The sequence below is a fragment of the Amyelois transitella genome, chromosome 18, assembly GCF_032362555.1.
Source record: "Amyelois transitella isolate CPQ chromosome 18, ilAmyTran1.1, whole genome shotgun sequence".
NCBI classification, from domain to species: Eukaryota; Metazoa; Arthropoda; class Insecta; order Lepidoptera; family Pyralidae; genus Amyelois; species Amyelois transitella.
Window position 1 is genome coordinate 8,088,055 of NC_083521.1, and position 25,067 is coordinate 8,113,121.

Genomic DNA, 25,067 nt, shown 5'->3' on the forward strand with positions numbered 1-25,067 from the left:
GTTCTGTTGTAAACAAAAGTCAAGTCAGCATAATTTTAGGTTGTAGGTACATATTTATTATTTGGTATAATCAAATATTTTTTACTTTTTATGGGCGCGGCGCACAATAGTGTATAAAGTTTGAATAAAAATAGTAAAGTTTGTTTAAGGCAGCTAACGAAAGCTCGCACTATAATTTTAAAATTCGACTTCTGTATTGGTCTGCGCGCGTAGAAACAAGCGCACATAAATGTGTTCTCTGCATTATTTTTAATTATTTATCAGTCTTATATTTATTTATTTATCTATGTGTGCTTACCTTCGAATACGTGTGTTTACTTTCCTATCTGTTGTCAAAATTGGTCATTCGGCCGTAAGCCATCGAACACTAAGCGTATCGGGTTTGGAGTTGGGAAACTGCACCGGGATGCGATCTCAGGTGTTCGCACTGCATGGATAATAATTGAATCGAACCCTTTACGACACTGACCGCCCAACTTATTAAATACAGTCCACCCACAGAAAGCGCAAGTGACAAGGAGCAGTGGACTAGGGGAAACTGTCACAAATTGATGGAGCCAGCCCCCGTTTATAGTAACCCTCGGACCAGCTTATCATGTCAGTATTCTAAAACGTAGTGATACTCTTGGCAGCATTTGATGACGGCGAATCAAAAATAGTAATCAGCATGAAGTTTTGCCTAAATTTATTATTATTAAAAAATTAAAAAAATATTCCCGCCAATACTTGATGTGTATCTCAGTGTACATATCCTTACTTCTTTTGAAATGCCAATTTAATTGAAAAAGATGACTACATAAATCTTAAGAAGAACTTGTACAAGTGGACCACTAAAATAGCTGTAATAGAATGATAGCCACTTCCTGTCTCTTGTCGAGTTCGGAGAGTAGCCTCGTTTTGCAATTGTTGTGCGTTGGGGCCCATTCTATATGAAGAATTCACTTCACATTCAGTCACAAATTGATGGAGCCAGCCCCCGTTTATAGTAACCCTCGGACCAGCTTATCATGTCAGTATTCTAAAACGTAGTGATACTCTTGGCAGCATTTGATGACGGCGAATCGAAATAGTAATCAGCATGAAGTTTTGCCTAAATTTATTATTATTAAAAAATTAAAAAAATATTCCCGCCAACCACTACTCGTCGGTCGGTAGCACAGTTTTGGCACACTGCACTGAGCTAGGTCGGACGGATCACGGTCGGATAAAGTCGGCGGCGCGCTGCACGAGCCCTACTCAGCTGACACCTGACATTGACACCTGACATAGTGCGCAAAAGTGACAGCTGCCAAAAGTTTTCGCGACTTGACAGCAAGTTAGGCAACGGCAAGATTTTGGCCAAAGAGTAAATTTTGGCTCATCTCACATCTGATTTGTATCTATTTTTGCCCTGAATATACAGAGTATTATTTATAATGTCCTTATGTACATGAATTTGTTGTGATATAAAAAGACCTAAAACCGATCCTACTTATTGCTTCTCACATTAAATCATAAATTTAGTATATCTTCATTCTCATGTCTAACTCAGGTGAATTTTGTTTTTTTGTTTTATTGCCATTTCGTCTCTGTACCAATTCTTGATGCTGTCGGGGTACAATGTGTACCATACCACCAGTTCCTCCACCTCCGCCCCCTGAATCCAAGCCATCTCTAATATCACCAACAAAGTGTGCTCCTGACCAGGATATTGCAAAAAGAAACTTTGATGTCTGCCACTGGGCATTGGACCATGAGCTTTCGCAAGCATGTGAAAAATACCACGTTTGTTTAAATGAAGCACCTTTTAAGTACAAATATAAACATTTTGAGTCAAGAATTCAAGTCGGACCCACATGTGGTCTGGTAGCTCTCTCTATGCTCTGCAATGACGAGATCACCCCGGAAGAACTCCTGAGCATTGCCAAAATGGAGGGATACAGTAATAATGGAGAAATGTTCAGTTGTGAAAACATGATTAAGCTAACTGAAAAAGTATTCAATTTAACCGAAATTAATAATGTTAAGTATGAACTAAGGAGAGGTGGTTTATTCAGTAAGGAGACTATAGAAAAATTACTGGATGGTGCTGTGCTGTTGGTTCCGTATCCTTTTTGTCACAAATTTTATATTTATATCTAACTCAGACAACAGAAACATAACATTGTATTTTTAACTGCCCTACAACTATAAATTTCATATTGACTGCATCATTTCAAGCATATTTGGTTTAAAAGCTATTTAAAAAAAAATCTTCCTTGACTTTCACCTTAGTTATGATGCTGACTTCAATCATTCACCTTGTCTCAAGAAAGGTCACACTGCACACTGGGCTCTCGTCTGCGGAGTGATCATCATTAATGACCCTGGGGAAGCTTATGAAGATCCCGAAAATGTTTATGTTTTGTGCAAGCATGGCAAATCCAGGTATCTCGCAGCTTGGAAACTGGCCGCTTTGGATGCGAGTAATAAAAATCTTATGGAATTCTCACCTAAGAGAGGGGGTGAAGAATGGATTTACATACTACCTGAAGGTGGCATTGGGGGTGACAGGGGATTAAGGGATCAGTTCTTGTTATACGAGGGGGTTTGAGATTGTTGATATTTATTGTAGTTTTTTGAAGTATTGACTATTGAGTAAGAGTAAAAAGAATTTTATTATATTGTTATAAATATTATAAGATACATGTACGATCGCGTTCATATCTGCAGTCATAGTTTTAAAATTCTTACGGGTTAAAATAGCGTGCACTGTGGTTCCAATAGATACACACACACATGCATATTTAAAAAGAATAAATATTTCATCAAATGAATACGGTCTTTAAAACCAATGATTACTAAGAAAAACAGTTTATTATTCTATGACATATAACATAACAAAACAGAAAGAGACAGTAATCAACGATGGCCGAACTGGGCCCGATAATTGTCGATCGAGATATCGTCGTCTCTCATTATTTGCATAAGATTTGCCTATAGATGGAAGCCTGCGACTGCCAGACTTATGACATTTCAATAAGGTTGAAAGTTTATCTGCACACGACCCTAACGTAGGTAGTGGTTCCTTTGAAAGTTATTGGGTAGCAATTTTATTACTTGTGTGAGCAAGTGAGATCTAAGATATATTAGATAATCTCGCTTGCTCACACTCGCTTGTTCTAGTTACTAGCGTTACTTGGATTTCGAAGTTATTCAAGGAATTTTTTTTCCTATTAAAAAAAAAATGTGTTACTGACAATTTTTAATGTTTCAAGGTGCCATTTGAACTAAGTAACTGACTGACTAACTAACTGATATCTAAGAATTACAAACACGGAAAGTTGTCTTCAAACACGGAAATCAGCAAGAAATATTAAACAAGAGGGAGAAAATAAAACATTCAATAATTAAAATTAGTAAATTTTATTGAAACAGTTTACCTATAGTTTTGTTTACATATTGATGATTATATAAAGCTATACATACAGCATATTACACTAATTGTATCATCTACTTATCTCCTGTTATTAAGGTTACAGCTTAATTATTCGTTTTCATAAAGAAAAGATATTGAAGCTGTCCTTAAATACTATCTAAGTAATTAGTAGTTTTAATATAAACTGGCAGAACCTTTCACGCACTATATGGACTCGATGCACAGGGCACAAATGATATTGTTGGCATATCATCAATCGGATAAATATACCGCACAGTTGGTAACATGGTTTCTTCCAGCACTTGCACATAATGAGCAGCTATAGCGCGTCCTGCTATCCACACCTGTTCCCCAGGTCCAGCAGCACTCATCCAGCCCCACATATTTACAGATATGTGTCCAGACTCCATATTTGGCACAATATTTATTTCTTCATACCGAGTTGCATTTCTTCGCCATAAATGAAGCCTACCGTGTAGTGATGACATAAACGAACTTTTCGTCCGTAAATATCGCTTCTTTCCAGGCAAAATCCAAATACTGCCCAGCAAATTCTAAACGTCTTTGCTTATTTATTTCGGATAAATACGGCTTTTTTGCTGGCTGTCTGTGGTGTAGTCCCTCACGATGCAAACTCGACGAACAGTAACCACTAATGTGTCGAACTGTTTCGCAAATATTCTGGTCGGTATGAAGCCATTATTTTCGTACTGTTCCACCATGGATCTCCGCTGTGTGGCTGTCGCTGTGTTGATTATTAGCGGACGACGGTCGCTGCGCGGTCGACTTTTTACACTACCCTCTTCTTGATGGCGCGTTACCCAACGTTTCACCGCTTGTTGTTTATTGTGTTATTTGTGTGAATGTGTGAGTGGTAGCAGCGGTGCAAGCTATAAAGTTTTGCGAACTATGACTGCAATTATGAACGCGACCGTACATAGATAGAACTATTTTACTATTGAATGTTAGAAAAAAAAATATTTTTATTTATTTATTTATATTATAATTAATTTATAAATGAATAGTTTTATTTCCAAAATTGGATACAAAGTATCACTTATTGTTGACAACATATTTTAAGTCTAATTATGGATACCCAAAACTAGCACTAGTCTTGTTGATCTATTATTATGATTTCACTATCTAGACAAGTTAACTCAGAGGAAAATATCAAAAGCATAACTAAAAGTTTTCTCAGCCAATTTTATAATTTTTTGTTTTAATTGTTGGGAAGTAGGTAATACTATTGCTAAAAATGTCTTGGTGACATCCATAGTTGAGACCTCATATTAAGTTTTTATATGAATACCTGCTCATGTCTAATGAATTTACTGTATGAAAAATATCTTTCCAAATGACTTACTTGCAGACAAAACTTATTATAACCAATACTATATTTTATTTACCAGTAATGTTTATGTATGTGGGAAAGAACAATAAAAATAATTGATAATTTTAATGTAAAATTTTATTTGTACAATAAATACAAATCATACTTGCAAATTATCATAAAATAATAAATCTCATCACTTCGCTTAAATATATTAAATGAAATCAAATTTTAAGACAAGTCAGAAATTTTTAGCTCTTGACAAATCAAATATAATATCAAATTTTTAAATTTTATTTTATGAATTAAAGAATACATTAACAACGAGTTAAATCGAAATTATTAAACAGTTTTGTACTAAACTCAACTAAAAAGAATCGAATATTCTTTATGTTAATAAAGACATTGTTTAGATATCATTGTGATTATGTGTTCGTTAATTAGTCAATTAGACATGAATACTAATGAAAGAAAAATACAATTGATTTGCACTTATGCAAAATTAATATTAGCCAAATAGTTAAAATTTACATGAGATCATCATCAAACATATATTTGTATAACGCAAATACTTTCCTGCAAACGATATTAACTACGTTAGATTTTAAAAAATACTTACTAATTAACTAAAATCGAATTTTAAAAAATGGTAGAAACTTATTTTAAACAATGTTAAACCATTTCTTTATACAAAGCAAAAAATCTGTTTGCCAAAAAGCCAACTTGGTTTAATTGGAGTACTATTAACAAAATTATAAAAACAAGAATTTCACTGATACTGATGATAAGATTACGATCTGAACAAAATACAATGCGACATTAAGTATTATTTGATTAACATGGCTTACGTTGCTTATTATCAGGAATAAAAGTCACAACTACAATCTTCTTAACATATTTTGATATTTCTTGAATAAGTTTATGGCTATATGTAGCTATTAGTTAAACAGTTGATAATATTTTTGAGAAATAGAGTATTTAGACTGATTGATAATGGAATTATAATTCTATTTATAACATTACTGATATATTGATCGATATTACAGGCATATCTTAATTGAATAAAAAGCAATAATTGAAGCAATACCAACATACTTTAATCCTTTTTTGAATGTTGCTCTCCTTTAACCTTTTATATGGCATTTAAGTAGGTAGAAAATAAAACACACTGCCTAAAATCTATAACCAAACATGTAGGATATTATCGTGGCAATATTCCACCGACCGCCATATAAAAGTACATACAGTTACACATTAGAAAATTCTACACGCCGATAAATTTATTGTGTCTATTAACTTTTATAGTTTATGATACTTCGTTTTAGAAGTCAAAATGGTCTGGCTTTGACCAAGTGTAAAATTCGTTTTAATACATTGCCTGCCTGATAAACTGCAAATACACCGCTGATAGTAGAAAGGGAGCGTTGAATGTATTAACTGCAGATTTCTTATTGTAGTGGTGTGAGCATCGAGACAGGAAGTTAAAAGCGACAGCTTAGTATATGAAGTAGTAATGTGAATAGTATTGTCTTTAATGCTCTGCAACCTTCCAAATATTCATTAGAATTTTACTTATAAATTAATATCTAATGTATATTCATTACTAAATACATTGTTATCAATACTTACAATCTACTACTTGTGATAAGTTCATCAAATATGTTATTACTTGATATTCGTTGTTCCAGTTCAATTTGAAATTCACTCAGAAAAAACGTAACCTTATTTTTACTTTGGCACAGCGTGACAAAATAAAACAATTGATAAAGTTAATAAAATTTAATTCAAAATGTTTTGTACATTTCATTACAATTCCACGTCGGTTTACCACGTCATCGTAATGTTTCTAAATAACAGTAATTTTATCGTAATTAATACGGTTCAATTCGCGAACTTCGTACGTGTAGAATAAAAATGTCAACCTTTCTAAGGTCTCAGTCGGTAACACTCACACGCCAAAAGTTATACAACTGTGAAAACAGCAACAAACATTCTGCAGTTTTTGCGTGATGCGCATACAAACATGCAGACAGATAAATATTTTTTTCGGTTCAACTTGTTGTCTTTTTAAAGAACTACCATGCATCTTCTATGTAAATACAAAGGTACACCAGTTACAGCTTTTATAAGAAAAGATAATGAATATTTGGAAAGATTACAAAGAGCACGCGATTCTAAAGCGTCCACAACAAAATTAGAGGCTTAAAGAAAAAAAAAACAATTTTATATTGTTAATTACACAGATGTTGATATGCGCAACCATAGGCGTTAGAAATGGGGTGGGGGGGGACGAGTAGACTGGGCCCTCCCTTGAAAATTTAAAAAGTTTGCGCAAAAAAGTTATCAATACGCCTTAACGCGCCCAATAGACATACCTTAGAGTTGATCACGTCCTTAGAAAGGTATGTAAATATCAAAACCTATGTAATTAACAATATGACTTTTTAACGCAACGCCAAAGTTTAAAGTGGTATTGTCTATAAATTCGGTAAAACATTAAGTATTTTAAAGTCCAAAGATCGCCTGGCTCGCACACGCGCACATACAGCCGAACACCTAACTAAATACACACAAATATAGTCCTAAACATTACATTTAGAGATGAGAATATAGATGCTAAAACTATGATATTTTTAGACAGTCGTTGGCCGGCGGAGCGGTTACTCCAAGCTACATTTACCGACAAGATTAATGAACGATGTTTATCAAAAAATTGTGGCAACATACTTTATATACAGCCTTTAGTCTAATGCGGTGTTGTTAACGGTCACACACAAGACAGAACACTTAGTGCTTTTTTAGTTACTATGGCAACAATGTTCTATTTGACAGTGGCAAATGTTCAAGTTTAACTAGCGCTATCTGGTGGTAGAATTCTAACCTTCATTAATAGCGTTGTCCAGCACAAAAGTTGACTTATGCAGGTTTACAGGTGCCATTCGAATTATGGGGGCTTATTAGCGTCTTTAACAACTGCGCTGACGGCTGCCATTTTAGATCAACTTATATTCTGGATGAACAGAGTGTATCTATAGTCACTTTTCTAATAATCTTCGTTCATGAAAATACTTGTCATTGTAAGATTGTACAATAATCTAGCCACTGACCAATCACCTTTAATCCTTCTTATTTTCAATTCTTAATTGGCCGGGAAAAAATAACTAATCTAATAATAAAAATCTTCTTTTGAAACGCCTATAATAGATACGTTTGGCGAGATTAAAGCTGTGTATAGTGAAGTGTTGCATACTACTTACGTCTTTAATGGCGTAAGTTTACTTCAGCTTTTACAGCTAAACTTGGTAAAAGTAATTCTAAAATATTGACAAGCTTTGGCCGCATTTTTATTATTATTTTGGCAACAGTGACTAAATTATGTATATCTTAATTTAGTACGAGCAGACGCAGAGAAATTTACAAAAGTTGGCTCGGAATATTCTATTTTCAAAGCAAAAAGTCTAGAAAGAAGACAAAATCGGTAGTCGGTCAGGAAGATATTGGTTTTACTATACACAACAGCGAAACGAGAAGTGGATACTCCTACGCGTATAAAATTAATAACAATCGCTAATGTAGTACTTCAGTTGCTTATAAAAAATACAAAAATGACTGCGACAATCCGTTGTCTTATTAATAAAAAAAAAACTGCATTCGCGAATCACAGATATAAAAAAAAATCGCGCCAACCAGCACGAACCCATCTGATATGTGCCGGAGATACAGCCACAAAGATATATACATTTATCATATTCTTATTTTGAATCACAAAATCACGACTCACTTCAACAAACTCGCATGACTTTCTGAATATTCCGCACACGCTGAATTTATCATCTCATACTCGACGACATACGGACAATTTACAAATGTATATTCACTTTTAATATATCTTTGTGGCTGTGCACACTCCGGAATTCGGTTTCATTACCAAATAACCTAACCTACATATTGGAAATGTCACGAACCATTATTTTTCGATACAAGTCGAGTACACGCATACCTACTGTTATACAATATTAAATATATAAACTACATACTATGAATGACTATAATGGATAGTTACCATGGTTATTGAGCCTTTATTATGTAACTTGAATACGAATACTACACCACATAGCATGCATTACTAACTACCGAACAATTTTCAACGTTAAACCGTTCGCATTAAAATTCAAAATACATAACAAAAGCTTGTACTACGCGCTAAAAAATCATGGCAGCTCGATAGATTTATCGATAAATAAACATGGAATCGACGAATTGCCGATGTAATCGAGCGAATTTAGACGGCTTTGCCTTCAAAACGACAACTAAAGTTAAATACTTCTTATCTAAGACCTAGGTAATACGTATTTGGAATTCTAAAGTCCAATTTATAACCTCAAAACCGTTGGGATCGCATATTTTGATATAGAAAGATTCAGGATATTTTTTTTATATAAAATACACAGGCAATGAATGACATGCAGAATTTATAATTTTCAAAATTACCTATCATTTGATTAATTAATGACAAAATAATACACTTTCACTGATTTAACCTTCGCAAATTCACTAAGAATCTAAGCAAGCGTTAATAGATAAACAGTAATAACTTTAGACATCGTTTTATGTCAAAAGAGTATTTTAATACTTCGTTTCCCGAGTATGACCGTTCGGGTAGCGGAGAAACCCGAACGAGTGGCGAAGATACCCGAACGACGGGCGGAAATACCCGAACGGGGTTCGAAAATAGCTGAACGAAGCCGAAAGTCCCAAGCGGGAAGCCAAAGCGACGATACCAGGGTTTTTGTTTGGTGGTTTAGGTCTCCGGCGGCATCATTGGTACCCCGGTGGTGGCCACCGGGAACGTTTTGACGTGCGTCTGCCATTGCGTTGACACTTGGAAGAATTTCACGCCGGTCCATTCCGTGCCGTCAATGTATACTGCGGGAAATGACAAATCAACTTGAGGCAAATATACGTTTAATGTATGTTCGTAACAAGATTTCGATGCGTTTTTTAAGCCTATCCTTTAGTCGCCTTTTACGATATCCATGGGAACGAGATGGAGTGGTACTATTCTTTTTTTTTATTGGTGCCGGGAACCACACGACATTGGACTACAGTCTTATCTAATTATATGTATGTATGTATGTTCGCCGTGTGGTTCTCGGCACCATTAGAAAAAAGAATAGTACCACTCCATCTCTTTCCCATGGATGTCATAAAAGGCGACTAAAGAATAGGCTTATAAACTTGGGATTCTTCTTTTAGGCGATGGGCTAGCAACCTGTCACTTTTTTTAATCTCAATTCTATCACTAAGCCAAACAGCTGAGCGTGGCCTATCAGTCTTTTCAAGACTGGTGGCTCTGTCTACCCTGCTAGGGATATAGACGTGATCATATGTATGTATGTATGTACTTATCTTCTGTAGTCCAAAATATTTTTATTGGGTGCAAATAATCGCGACGTCTACGTTCGTGGCGAACCAGCTTAGTTTCTCAATGAAATAAATGTTTACCTTTCAACGGCACGTTGTGAGATCCCTTGGCCGAGCATATGAGCCTAGAGACACCTTCCACGGTCTGAGCGCGGCCCACCTCCGCCTCGCCGGGCTTCTCCTTCTTCTTACCCAGTCGCATTACTGTAACATTATTAAAAAATTTATATGACAACACAATGAAAAACTTATGGATATAAAATAATATGGATGTTTAGATGACTTTATATTTACTATATTATATTTCTTTATTATTATAAATGTGTGTTCTGTTTGGTGACGTGTAGCGCGCGGAACATCGTCTTCAAATCAATATTAGCGACATCTAGTGGTCATTAAGATAAATTAAAAAATAACTCACTCTTCTGCTTCTTCTCCTTGGTGAGATATGAAATAGATAGATGAGTGTTCTGTCTGGTGACGTGTAGCGCGCGGAACATTGCTTTCACCGTCACTTTGCTGTCAGCGCCATCTGTCGTTCGTCCCGGGACCTATCAAGTATAATAAATAGATATTTATTCAAATTTTACTCGAGCCAGAGAAATTAATCTTAAAGTATGTTAGAACCAAAGTTCAGTTTAGTTCCTTCCGTGTGCAGTAATTTGAGCAATAAAAACATGATCACTGATGAAAGTCGTAAAATTGTACATAATTCATCTATTTTTAAATTTCAGCTTTACATAACCAGCTAAAATAGCTAACCAATATTACTCTAATAAAGGTATATATATATAATAAACTTTCAACTCTATTTTAAAATTAAAATTCCAACCAGCCTGATTTCAAATTCGAGTTCTAACCAGCCGACTAAAAAAAAGCTTACCAGCCAGCAATGTAATAATTTTTAAATCTATTCTTTTTTTAATTGTAACACGAACCAGCCAGCAATATAATAATTTTTAAATCTATTCTTTTTTTTAAATTGTAACACGAACCAGCCAGCAATGTAATAATTTTTAAATCTATTCTTTTTTAAATTGTAACGCGAACCAGCCAGTAGTCGAGCTGCAGGTCGAGCGGGTCGAGCGCGGGCGGCGCGGGCTCGAGCGCGGGCGTGGCGGGCGGCGACGGGCGCGCGGGCGGCGACCCGCCCTCCTCCAGCTCCAGCGACGACGGCCCGCCGTCGCTGCAGCCCACGCGCACCTCCTGAAAACAACAGTTTTTTTTTAAACGCCTTCTAAATATAAGATGGTGGTGTGTATGTATGTTTGTCCGAGATTATCTTGCGTTTCGCTGAACCGATTTCAATTTTGATTTAAAATAACGACCTTATTACAAGTAACTATACATTAAAATCTAAAAGAATAGGACCACTCCATATCTTTCCCATGGATGTAGTAAAAGGCGAGTAAAATCTTATTTCTATCATAAGAAAGCAGTGTGAACGTGGCCTTCAAGTTTTTTTATGACTGTTGGCTCTGTCTACCCCGCAAAGGTACAGACCGCATAGACGTGATTATATGTTAGGAAAAAATTACCGCAATGAATGGCACGAATGTTTGACTGGCGTCTTCATCTCCAGCTTTGTCTCGACAGGCCACCATAGCTTCTCCTATTGGCACGTTGTATACTGGTCCCTTGCTGTTAAGGAACCTGATGAAAAACATCCATAGTCAATTTCAAATCTTAATACCGGGTTGACCGAGCGGCGCTGTGCTGTTTATTTCAAATGACATAAAAAACCCGCAATTATCGTTGCCTAGCAACCATTTTATATGGAAAATCGGTTGAGATAAATATATGAGGAAAACGAATTTTCCTAGTGGCACCCAACTTGATCGATCGCCCCTTTGTGCACTTAAGTATATTTCAAATTCCAATTAACCTAGACTGTTTCCTAAAACACTTTGAACACACACTTTTAGATAGGCACACCGACACTAAATTTAGACTATATATCTTTCACTTGCTCACAATCACATACAACGCCATCTAGCGACGACCCCCTGCACCATTTACCTGGCGATCCTCGCGGACTTATCCAGGATCTCGACAATGTCATCGTCGACCGCCCGCTCGTACAGCTTCAGGTAGGTACTCGTATCTTTCTCACAATTACGTACAGCGCCATCTAGCGACGACTCCAAGCATCATTTACCTGGCGATTCTCGCGGACATTTCCTGGATCTCGACAATGCCGTTGTCGGCCGCTCGCTCGCACAGCGCCGCCCACGTGTCTGTGCAGAAAAGGCCCAAGTACCCGAAGTCTCCAGCGCTCAGGTAACGGCATACTGTGCTTGGACCTGTGTGGAAATGACAATCATCATTTTAGACTTTTGAAATTATTAAAAGAAGAAGGGGTATAAAAGCTATTACTGGGACATGATTGACTGGACCTTGAGAAGGAATTGGCTTTAACACTGATTCAGTGCATTACTAGGACAGAAGGAACGCCCTGAAGAACTTCTAGCCGTGGCCGTATTAAGTAGTATGAAGAAGTATGTTACGCAGCGTTGTGCGGACGTCCCACCACTAAGTCAGCGTGTCACATGTTTGCAAGTCACTACACACTTACCTCCTAACACAGCTTGTAGGTACACCAAGATAAAGAACCTCCACTCTCTCGCACTCCATTCACCAAGCTGAACAAAGAATAATAGCACGGGGTCGTACGGTCGTCTTGCCCGATAAATCATCATGAAATCCTGTAAGGATTTATTAGGTAAATCATCATTACCTATAAATGTAAGGAGGACCTTACATTTATAGTTTAACCCTTCCTTTCCCCCAACCCCACTCAACCAGCAGCACAAAAAAGTACCTCAGCAGCACGGTGTCGTACGGTCGTCACGCCGATAGATCATCATGCAATCCTTACACGTTTAGACCTCCTTACATTTACAGTTCACCCCCTCCTTTCCCCCCACTCCACTCACCCAGCGGCACAATGAAGTACCTCAGCAGCACGGTGTCGTACGGTCGTCACGCCGATAGATCATCATGCAATCCTTACACGTTTAGACCTCCTTACATTTACAGTTCACCCCCTCCTTTCCCCCCACTCCACTCACCCAGCGGCACAATGAAGTACCTCAGCAGCACGGTGTCGTACGGTCGTCACGCCGATAGATCATCATGCAATCCTTACACGTTTAGACCTCCCTACATTTACAGTTCACCCCCTCCTTTCCCCCCACTCCACTCACCCAGCGGCACAATGAAGTACCTCAGCAGCACGGTGTCGTACGGTCGTCACGCCGATAGATCATCATGCAATCCTTACACGTTTAGACCTCCTTACATTTACAGTTCACCCCCTCCTTTCCCCCCCTCCACTCACCAAGCGGCACAAAGTAGTATCTCAGCAGCGCGGCGTCGTGCGGCCTCCTCGCCGCTAAGTCCGCGTGAGCTCGTAACGCGCACGCAGCGGCCACGTCGCCGCCGCAGACCACCACGCGTACAACGGAGCGACGCGCGCCACTGGTGAAAAATAAAAAAACAATGCATTCTAGTATAAGTTTGAGATTGGAATGTAGACGTGAGAGACTGATGACAATAATGTAGAGATAATGATAGCAATCATGCCAAAAGCACCTGATTATTTGCGAAGGACTATGATGCTCTGAGAATTTGTAATAAGTTCTTCATTAGCTCTCTGTCAATTAGAAAGTGCGAAATTCAAATTTCAGTCGCATTTCATGAAAAAAAGATCGGGACATTGCCACGGGATAAGTCAGTATCCATCAACTCGCTCACGTTATTTGTGAAAGTGACAGGTGTCAAAACTACTCTTGCCTTATTTACTTAACAAAACTTTTACTTACACTGAATACTAAACTTTATTAGTTGCTAAATAGATAATATATTATTTGAGCTGACCAATAAGTATTGTACTAGCAACACTGGGTCGACATGTCACCTTGACATTAGCTAGAGGGATTTCAGTTGTGTTTATTAGAGGGACGAGACTAAGGTAAGGAAATATCTTTTATGTTGATTTGGAACCAAGACAATTATTGTCAATACGATTGGAAAGAAACCAATCGTTTTTACATTTATTTCTTTATTTGATTCATACCAACCGCTCTGAGATACCTACGGTTCCACTAGTTAGCTTATTTCAAGATTAAAGTATGGTCTACAGACAGACAGTATAAGTAAATAAATACAACTAACGGTTTATTGATCCTCGCCAGTAGCGCGTGCAACAGCGGCCGGGCGTCGGGCGCGTGCGGCGGCGGCACCACCAGCGCGGGCACCGCCAGCGCGGCCAGCGCGGCCGCCGCCGGCCCCGCCGGGCACACGCCCACCAGCTCCGGCACCGGCGTCTCCTCGCCCAGCTCGCCCAGCAATCGGTGGGCTTGTTCGGTTAAGGTGCGACGGGGCTGAAGATACAACAATATATGTACATACATCGACGGCCCCTGTGGCGCAGCGGTAATACGCTTGTCTGTGACACCGGAGGTCCCGGGTTCGAATCCCGGCCAGGGCATGATGAGAAAAGAACTTTTTCTGATTGGCCTGGGCCTTGGATGTCTATCTATATTAAGTATTTATTATATTATAGTATCGTTGAGTTAGTATCTCGTAACACAAGCCTCAAAGAACTTACTTCGAGGCTAACTCAATCAGTGTAATTTGTCCCGTATATATTTATTTATATTTATACATCAATAAAAGTCACGTCTATATAGAATATATAGAATTGAGATTGAAATAGTGATAGTTTGGTAGCCCATCGCCTAAAAGAAGAATACCAAGTTTATAAGGCTATCCCTAAGTCGCCTTATACGACATCCATAGGAAAGAGATGGAGTGGTAAAAGAATCCCATGTTCACAAACCTATCCCTATTCTTAGTATTCCTTACATACATACTCGTACATACATATGGTCACGTCTATATCCCTTGCGGAGTAGACAGAGCCAATAGTGTAGCGAAGACTGAAAGGCCACGTTCTGTTGCTGTTTTCTTAATAACATAATTGAGATTCAAATAGTGACAGATTGCAAGCCAATCGTCATAGAGCATTATCTACCAGTCAACCATTGGGTCTGACAGAGAACTTTGTGGGGGTCAAACTAAATAAATATATTTATTATAACAACACAAAATCTATACTAATATTATAAAGCTGAAAAGTTTGTTTGTTTGAATGCGTGTAACTACTGGTTCGAATTGAAAAATTATTTTTGTGTTGAATAGACCACTTATCGAGGAAGGCTTTACGCTATATAACATCACGCTGCAACTATAAGGAGCGAAGAAATAATGAAAAATGTGGAAAAAACGGGGAAAATTATTCATCTTTGAGTTGAATCATTCAATGATGCCCAAAATAACTATTCCACGCGGACTAAGTTGCGGACACAGCTAGTACAAAATAAAATAATTATGCTAAACATACAAAAAAACTACAATTAATAAACAATATACATCTATTAAATCATGTGCAGCGATTACCAAAATTATGTGCCGTGCCGTAAATGTGCCGTGTGGTTCCCGGCACCAATACAAAAAAGAATAGGACCACTCCATCTCGTTCCCATGGGTGTCGTAAAAGGCGACTAAGGGATAGGCTTATAAACTTGGGATTCTTCTTTTAGGCGATGGGCTAGCAACCCGTCACTATTTGAATCTCAATTCTAACATTAAGCCAAACAGCTGAACGTGGCCTATCAGTCTTTTCAAGACTGTTGGGTCTGTCTACCCCGTAAGGGATAAAGACGTGATCATATGTACCTATGTATGAAAAAAAGCTTATTATGTAGTTTTTTTTTTTATTATGCTCTATACACACCTCCAGTGTAGTCGGACTCTGTGCGGGTAACTCGTGAGCCGACAATGGTCGATCACCGCCGATGCTCAGCGAGTTCTTTTTGCGACCGGCCGACGCGGGGGTCAAGTTACCCCCGCTGGTAGCGCTACGGAACAGCCTCGAACGCTTGTCCTCCTGGAGGGAGACAATAAACTATCATTAGTTAATCTATCAAGTGATTTACGATATCTGTATTAACAAGAATGAACATCTGTAGTGGTTAACTTTTGTTGATAAATGTAATGAAATGCTGATGATTTCGTAAATAGGCGTTTTGTTATAATAAGCCGTCACTGTTCCCCTCGCTTTCCTACTTATAACACACAATCCAACTAGCCATGATTTGACTTAAGAAAAAATAATATACATTCTACTAAATTAAATAATAATATACAGTAAAAACCGTTTATTCGTCCTGATGAAACAGAAGCATCACCTGTGGCGTCCCATCACTGTTTTCTACGCCCACCATTTCGGCGCCCACCAAACGAACTTTTACAGCAAAATCTAATAAATAGTACAAAAACAAACCCCTTACCGTAGAAACCTTGGATTCGTTCGGTGGTGAACTGGAGACCGAAGCCCCAGAGACAGGTGCGTCTGCTGTGGCGTCACCGTCACTATTCCCTTCGCTCCCCCTCTCGTCGCCCGCAGAACTACGGATTGTCTCTGACTCTGTTGCAAATATAGACTTTATTGTTAAGGTACTTGGGTTACAAGTTAGCACAGTAATAGAAGAAGATAGGGCAGATAGAACTAAGCACTCGTTGCTGTCGTTGTAATAAACCTTTAAGTTTTATTTGATTAAATCAGGTCGTTCCATTTTTCCAATAGATCAAATCCTATATATTGGGATTTGATCTATTGGAAAAACGAACAATAAATAGATGGCGAGCGGAAAATTAGAATTCAGTTAATATAAAAACAGAAATATGTTCTTTTTTATGATACGTCTATTTGGTGTCATATCTGTATTTTTGCTTCATCGTAATTAGTCAAAACAATGTAAATACAATTTTAAATACGACAGCCTCGAGTGTCATAGTACACTCGTACTACAAAGGAAGGAGAGAGATAAATATGTATATATATAAAGTTTCAGATGATAAATGATGCATGCGTGCAACCATGCTATACAAGTCCGATTGAAACAGTGATATTTTATTTTGACAAAAGTCAATAAAATCAATAGTATGTTACTATTTCTTTATTAATTTACACAGACAAAAATATTGTCGTATCTTTACAAATGAAGGGATTAAATTCAAAAACTCAGGAGGATACAATTAACATTTGTAAGACTATAATGTAATGTATTTGAATAAATATATAGTGTACTATAATGTAATGTATTTGAATAAATTGACAGAGTTGAGAGGAATGAATTGTGGTCAGCACTTTCTATGCATGGGGTGAGCAGTCTCTTGATACGAGCACTGAAATCCTTATATGAGGATTCGAGTGCTTGTGTCAGGATAAACGGAGCGCACACTGAGTGGTTTAAGATTGAGATAGGTGTTAGGCAGGGATGTGTTGCGTCACCGTGGCTGTTCAACCTATTTATGGATAGTTGTTTGACAGATTTGAAAGAGTCTGAAAGTGGATTAAGGATGAATGAATTACTCGTCAAATGTCTGCTCTATGCCGACGATCAGGTTATACTGGCGTCATCAGCGGAGGAGTTACAGGAGATGGTAAACTGTATGCATGAAGCTTTAAAAGAGAAAGGAATGAAAGTGAACGTAAGTAAAACTAAAACACTGGTTTTTGAAATGGAGAAAGAAATGACAGCATGTAATATTTTGATTGGAGGAGAAAAAGTTGAGCAAGTGAAAGAGTTTGTATATCTAGGATCAAAGTTTACATCAGATGGCAAGTGTGATAGTGATATTGAAAGGAGAGTGAACGCGGGGAACATGGTGAATGGAGCTTTGCATGCCTTTATGAGCAGTCAGAAACTATCCAAAAAGGCTCGACTGGCTGTGCACAGGGGCGTGTTGGTCCCGACATTAATGTATGGGAGTGAAAGTTGGGTATGGCAAAAGAAGCACGAAAGCAGAATAAATGCAGTGGAAATGAGAGCGTTAAGGAGTATGTTGGGTGTGAAATTGAGTGACCGGATAAGGAACAGCGTGATAAGGGAATGTTGTGATGTGAAAGAAGATGTAGTTACAGGAATAGAAAAGGGTATGTTGAGATGGTTCGGTCATGTGGAGAGGATGAATGAAAACAGGTTGACTAAGCAGATATACAAGGAGAGTGTGGAGGGAAAGGTCGGGGTGGGAAGACCTAGACGAACATATCTTGATCAAATTAAGGACGTCCTGGTGAAGGGTCAGGTCAAAAGTGCCCGAAACCGCCGAGCTTGCATGAAGAGAGTTATGAATGTGGATGAAGCAAAGGAAGTATGCAGGGATCGTGGCAAGTGGAAAGAGGTAGTCTCTGCCTACCCCTCCGGGAAAGAGGCGTGAGTTTATGTATGTATGTATGTATTTGAATAAAGACGTTTTAGAATAATAGTGTTAACTTATTCCCAATTTAAAAAATAATCTGTAAACAAGTCTATTGTACGACTTTTTGTCAGAAATTAAAGACTGAAAAGTCTTTACGAATAGATACATTGTTATTGTATAATTTCAATATCACTTTTTCAATTAACGGAACAGAACAGTGAATACAAAACATAACAAGACAGACAGAAGCTTAGTAATTTTATAGATTTAATCAAATAAATATAGATTTATCGGCCGAGATTTTTTTGATATGTTCCAACATATTATTATTTAATCGTTTGCCAGAGAATGACAAATAAATATATTTTATTTTATGTTTCTAAAGCCTGATTGGGCAGTGGTTTCATTGATTATCTTTCTTCATAATATTTCCGATTGCATTAAAGCTCTGAGTCCATCAAATACAAAGTAAAGTGATAATTGGCCACCATTTGTCGTTCGGCTTACTTCTATAACCAACCCTTGATTATTTTTAAGATGCACAGGAGATCCACACAGCCAATATTCTACAGGAAACTTATTTAAAGCGTGTTATTTTCCGGACCTTCGCATCATATTCAAGATAAAATAGGAAAATAGGACTTGTCGTATCAAACTAGATTTCTTTGTAACGAATCTCGACCGATAGTAAAGAAATAATAAAAATCGTAATCTTATCGTGTATGCAAACAATGGTAGTGAAAACCTTGGTTGTAACTAGTTTATCGATTTAGAGATCTTTTGTCGATGTTTTGAGATATAAATGCGCGACATGAACCTATTAAGTATTTCGGATTTTCATATTAAAAAAATTCAGTTTATACAGTGATAGAATTATATCATTTTTTTGGCACATTTGTTCACTAAATAAAAAGTACATTACAGACAAGTCGCACGTTCATAGGCACATTATAATTTGACTATGAGTTCACTACGATTGTTTACTCGAAATAAAGCTGTTTCCACACTAGGCGGCTAAGTTAAATGTTTATAATTTTTTTTTAATATTTGATTCATTCTCACAAAAAAATTTAAGCCTTATTAACCTACTTCGAAAAGGGTTCTCAGTTCGATCATATTTTTGTTACATTGTCCTACAAAAATACTAGTTAATTTATGAGAAATCGCTTTTAGTAGACTCGAGAGTACCTACAAAGGAAACTTTAGCTGGCGTGTGCATTACCTAGAAGAGGTGAATAAGATATTCTGTATTTAATACTGGCTTGTGCATAAGATTGAAGAGGTAAGTCATTCTGTATTTAAAAAAAGGATCACTGAACTAAAGACACAGTTCCACTCAGCCGCCTAGCCGCGTCACAACAAGCGGTTACCTGTCAGCGGTACGGTGCCGATGTGCCGCTCCCGTACGGACGCCAGTTCGCCCGCCGTCGCGATACTCGCGTGCCGGGCCACTGCGCATGCATACCTTTATGCGGCGTGTGCGTGAGCGGTGGGTGTGGACCTTTATATGCTTACTATGCTTACTTTTTAAATTTTAAATTTGGTATTTGAATTTAAATAACTGCCATACTGTTTCAGTTTATTTTCTTCATATGAAGATGTGGCAAACAAATTGTGATATTGATATGAGTATATTTATATATCTTATCGTAAAATTTAAAAATGAAAGGCACTCATTTAAAATTAATAGCAATATGTAATCACGCCCTTTTTTCCGGATTGAGATCTACATTTTTGCACTTGTCATAGCACAATACATTAGACAAAATAATCCCGATTTAATAATAACGCAAATATATGTAATGAAAATCTTTATGAAAGTCCACAGTTCCGCCGCTCACATACACATGCGCTACACTATGCACACAGCGTTACAAAACAAGAAATAAACACAAAAATAAATAACTTTTAACATGTATGATACTGATATTATGTATCTTGTGATTAAATACAATGTAATGCAGTATGCAAAATGGGTTTCCTACGTTAAATCGAAATCGTATATGGTTTTAAATTCCTAAACGTGATATTTTAAAAATAATAAGAAGTATTCAATTTTATCTGCACTTATTATAAAGAGAAAAGATTTGTATGTTTGTGACAGGACTGAATTTCACAAAATTTGGCACAGATATCAAATCAAATCTTTAATCACATACATCTTTTGCTTCGTTCACATTCATCAATCTTTGCGAAACGATACAACGTAGTAAACCCACGCGAAATAAAATTGAAGCTCACACAATGCACTGTCTCGAGTGTATGCAGTTCGATGCTCAAGCAAGACAGAGAATACTCTTTCTCTTTCTATCAGTACTGTTATTGTTGATACACATATGAGTATATGAGGGTATGTTCTAAAAATACGGTATTTACATAGTGTATAATTGCTAAGTTACTAATAACTAACACGTAAATTTATTGATTTGGCAAAATATGAAGTTGATAACTGTGTTTCTTTATTTCGCTGTAAATAATTTTTCGAAAGAATATAACTTATGACATAATTTATCACCAACAAATGTTTAATAAAATTTTAATTTTGTTGAAGAATAAATAAAATACAATTTACATTAGTAAGACGAACTCCTAAGTCATATATTTTTTAAACTTCGGAGTCAAATATTCAAAGAAGTGTGTGAAGATTAACTGCAAATTCTTTTAAATCTTCCTTGTATCACCAAAAAAAAAAAAATCGAAACCCCGCGAAATATTCAAATTTATGAGACAATTTTTTTAAATTCCTACACTACATCTTTTCCTACCAGACCAATTGCTTACCGTTGGAATGCCTATGATGCTCCTGATTGGCCAGACTCCTGGAACTGCTAAAGAAAGGCCTTAAGGAAGGTTTGGGTGTGGAGCCAATGCTGATGGTGTCCATCTGGTCGGGCCCGGAGTCCTCGCCCTCGCCGCACGATAGGGAATCTAGTTCCTGGAATTATCAAAAAAGGGGTTATTAAAAAAAATTAAAATTCATGACAATAGAAGGCAGATTAATCTGAACCGCTGCCTATATTTTTCAATGCCAACGAAAGTCACCACTCACCACCAAACCCATGGCTAACCTTGCTCTGCTGCTGCGCTCTGTGTGAGTCTCTGACTCTTAATATATTTTTCGGGGGTACTGCAAACCGCGCCGCGCTCTTATGAACATGTGACACGTGAATACTCCCACAAATCTAATCAGCAAAACGCGACTCGTGAAATCACGTGAGAAGCCCACTTAAAACTCACCTAGAAACAGTAGAATTCCGTTTCAGGACGCGTTGAGTGATGTAAAACTAACCTGGAACAGTTCGTCTATATCCCTCTGGGCATGATGCGTGTCCCTGGTCGCCCCTCGCTCCGACAGCTCCTCCGGGACCTTGAACCGTCTCAACAGCGCCGCGAACTTCTGTTTCAGATTGCGTTGCTGTAACATGACGTGATATATTAGCAACGATGTTGTGTGTAACATGACAATGTTAGGTATACGCGGCGGGTAAGTTGAGCTATGCTTTTATGGGTGGATATTGCTGTGAGGTATTAGGTGGCGCATGGCGAGCGATTATTACGCCCTACGCCAAAAAATTTTGGTAAACTTATCCAATTCTTCATGCATTGCAGTTCAACAATCACAACGTCCAAATAAAAATATTTCGCCATCACATCACGCAAAAGACATTCACAATAAAAGACAAATCTTAGAACAGTTGTAAAAATGAGATACGCGAATATTAAAATGTCATTTATGTTTGAAGGTTTGAAAATTTCACTTCAAACTGTGCTCAATTTTAAACAAACTTTAATTTATACTTTGGGTCCATTTACCTCCATGGAACGGCGGCTACTGAGAGTCAAGTAAAATTAGCTACAAGTGATTTAGATAGATAAGAGTTATCTTGTTGATAAGCAGCCAAAACAATGCGTTTGTTTATATTATTAGTCATGACCTTCGTAAGACTGATAGGATTAAAATTGAAGAAACCACGAATGGGAATCTGGTATAACTTTTTTTAATCTAATTTTGTGAACCTATTACGGCCTCTGTGGCGCAGCGGTAGTACGCTTGTCTATGACACCGGAGGTCTCGGGTTCGAATCCTGGCCAGGGCATGATGAGAAAAGAACTTTTCCTGATTGGCCTGGGTCTTGTATGTTTATCTATATAAGTATTTATTACAAAATATAGTATCGTTGAGTTAGTATCTCGTAACAGACGTAAGCTTACTCAATCAGTGTAATTTGTCCCGTATATATTTATTTATGACCCTAAGGTCTAAGCTTAAATAATAGCCTACTCTTGCCTTAAAAATACTTAAGTAAAAGTTATGTGGAAACAGAGATGCGAGGAGGGAATTCCAAATCTCGGCGGTTCGTAAATTCGTTCGTATGAACGAATAGTTATTCGTTCAATGAAGTAAAAGATAGGGCGAATCAAGAGGTGCGTTACTTGGATTAATGAAATTCCGAAACATCGATAGGCGGAACAGCTGTACGTGGCTTTTCAGTATTTTCAAGACAGTTAGCTCTGTCTACCCCGCAAGGGATATAGACGTGACTATATGTACGACAGGCGGATCGAGGTGATTATCCTGTTTCAACAAATGATGTACTACTGTGGCGAAGATCAGAATCTACTTATAACCACTATACAGAAATGAGTCATTTAGATAATTACAATAAAGAGTGGTTCTTATCTCAATTGTTCACATGTAGGTCAGATCCACTGATGACAGGAAGATAGGTAGATAGCTATTTATTTTTAATTCTATAACTGAAAACAGTCTAATGAATCACATGCTCGTGTGACAGCACAGATGCATGCATCTAAAAATTTTACAGTGAAGCAATTCCAGATATCGAAGTATTTGTTTTAATACTCAAAGTAGGTACGTAGAGCAGTCAGGAATCCGAGGTCTTGTCTGAAGCTAATCTCTGTACATGACTGTACTTGGTCCATTATATACATATATATGTACATATATGTTTGTATAAGCCTATTTTTCGGAAGGATTCCTTTAAAATCGATTCTATACACTAATTATTTTTTAGTATATTCTGATGTCTTACAGCTACACATATACAATACATGCACAAACTAACAAGCTGAAAGCGCAAGGCAATTCCAACTCTAAGACTACAGCAACAGAATCCATTCTAGCATACGGGCTCACCGCGAGTTTGCCGCGGCTGCCCTTGCGTTTAGCAGTGTTTTCCAGCTCGCTATCGCTGTCCCTGTCGTTCGCCTTCGAGTGCATATAGCTCTGTCTCTTTCTCTCGCGCTCCATGAAGCTCAAGTCTCGAGAACGCGAGAGCTGCGCAAGCAATGGCTAACTTAAGCTAAATTGAAGCTAACAATAGCCTGTTTGATACAAAAAATAGGTACATAAAATGAAATAATATTTCAATCATGAACATTTGGCAATCATCTACCACAGACAATAAAAAAGTTAGCCGTTTTTTAGCAGTTACTAGTCAATCATACTGTACTTAACGTGGTTTGTTCTAAAAAATAATTTAAATTTAATAAAAAAGCATTTCCATAAAATGCATTATTCAAGTATTTAACTATTATTAAAATAAAAGTATATCACCATGTCATGAACAAGCAAAAATTAATATTAACCGATCTCAGTTATCCTTTCTATTATTATTTTTTACATTCTATAATATTCGACGCTTTCCTTTAAACAAAAAAAAACTACATCATCTAATATTACAATTTAATATAGCGTTCTACCTTAAACCCACACAGCGCCAAGGTTTATAGATAAACTAGCCCAGCATAAGAAAAATAAGCCCTACATTTACTCATAACAATAGAATTCGGGACCATATAAGACTATAGAAATGATAAATACTGGTAAATGTATCTTCGCATAACCGATGGTGACCACAAGTATTTTATTGTGCATCTTAATTCAGTGTTCCATTTGACAGCTCTGCGCAGAAAACTACGTTAAGTCGCAGGAAATCAACATTCCTATAGTATTATGGCGACATCTCTACGTAAAACGCCATCAGCCAATCATAGCAAAGTATACTACGTCATCAGCCAATCACAGCGAAGTATGCTACGACATCAGTCAATAGCACCAAGTAAGCTAAATCGCGCTGTAGCACTAATACTGCTACTGAATGTTTCGGGTTCGACTGCCAGCAGAGGAAAGATTTTCGACCTGGCTTAGTGATTTGCAGGGGAACCGGGGCCAGTTGAGTTAGAAGTTGTAATTAAGCTTCTACCTGTAGAAGCTTTGCTTAAGCAATTTCGTACACTCGCTGTCATTGGCTGAATTGGTAGCCTATTTCGCTGTGATTGGCTGAAAGGGTGTGACGTAAAGATGTCACCGCAGTACATTTTAACATTTCTATTGTCTTATATCCCACGTCCAAGCTCATAAATAACTCAATTCAAATTAATTGATTTGCTTTAAATCTATGGTAACATAATACCTTGGTATACGACAGGTCTTCCTTATTGAAGGCCAGTTGCCTGTGCGCCCGCCGCCGCGCCTGCGCACCATACGTCATGTCATCAGCTTCTTCCACTGAGCTAAACTCCCCCTCTTCTTCTTCGTCTGAGTAGCCTCGTTCTGGAAAATATAAATCACTTTTAGCATATGCTATTCGGTTACGAGTATGTAAAACAATTTGTAATTAA

The 25,067-nt window shown here is 37.4% G+C and overlaps 2 protein-coding genes across 4 annotated transcripts in view; one reads left to right on the top strand and one right to left on the bottom strand.

Moving 5' to 3' along the window:
- The first annotated feature begins 1,332 nt into the window (after positions 1-1,332).
- LOC106137421 (actin maturation protease) lies at positions 1,333-2,665 on the top strand. The gene is made up of 2 exons (XM_013338241.2): positions 1,333-2,084; positions 2,254-2,665. Exons 1-2 carry the CDS (start codon positions 1,600-1,602, stop codon positions 2,570-2,572), a joined length of 804 nt encoding a protein of 267 aa, XP_013193695.2. The 5' UTR covers positions 1,333-1,599; the 3' UTR covers positions 2,573-2,665.
- A 5,234-nt stretch (positions 2,666-7,899) lies between these two features.
- LOC106137422 (phosphofurin acidic cluster sorting protein 1) overlaps positions 7,900-25,067 on the bottom strand; it is a 93,123-nt gene continuing 75,955 nt past the window's right edge. The window contains exons 5-19 of one of the 3 annotated variants that reach the window (XR_009657242.1): positions 24,860-24,999; positions 21,712-21,837; positions 21,204-21,357; positions 19,793-19,873; positions 16,508-16,644; positions 15,952-16,104; positions 14,328-14,536; positions 13,492-13,631; positions 12,310-12,454; positions 11,690-11,804; positions 11,202-11,357; positions 10,573-10,702; positions 10,233-10,355; positions 9,440-9,653; positions 7,900-9,397 (exon numbers count right to left, since the gene is read on the bottom strand). Coding sequence is in view for 2 of the 3 variants with exons in the window: in XM_060949150.1 (XP_060805133.1) it covers positions 9,529-9,653; positions 10,233-10,355; positions 10,573-10,702; positions 11,202-11,357; positions 11,690-11,804; positions 12,310-12,454; positions 13,492-13,631; positions 14,328-14,536; positions 15,952-16,104; positions 16,508-16,644; positions 19,793-19,873; positions 21,204-21,357; positions 21,712-21,837; positions 24,860-24,999 (1,934 nt within the window). In the remaining variant the exon portion in view is untranslated. Of the gene's footprint in view, positions 9,654-10,232; positions 10,356-10,572; positions 10,703-11,201; positions 11,358-11,689; positions 11,805-12,309; positions 12,455-13,491; positions 13,632-14,327; positions 14,537-15,951; positions 16,105-16,507; positions 16,645-19,792; positions 19,874-21,203; positions 21,358-21,711; positions 21,838-24,859; positions 25,000-25,067 lie in introns of all 3 variants that reach the window. The other 2 variants (XM_060949150.1, XM_060949151.1) reach the window with 2 other exon arrangements.

Excerpts from the sequence above, each read along its gene's own strand:
- LOC106137421 (XM_013338241.2), top strand. The coding sequence starts at position 1,600 with ATGTGTACCATACCACCAGTTCCTCCACCTCCGCCCCCTGAATCCAAG. Across the intron at positions 2,085-2,253 it reads GGTGCTGTGCTGTTGGTTCC|TTATGATGCTGACTTCAATC; the intron begins GTATCCTTTTTG and ends CTTTCACCTTAG.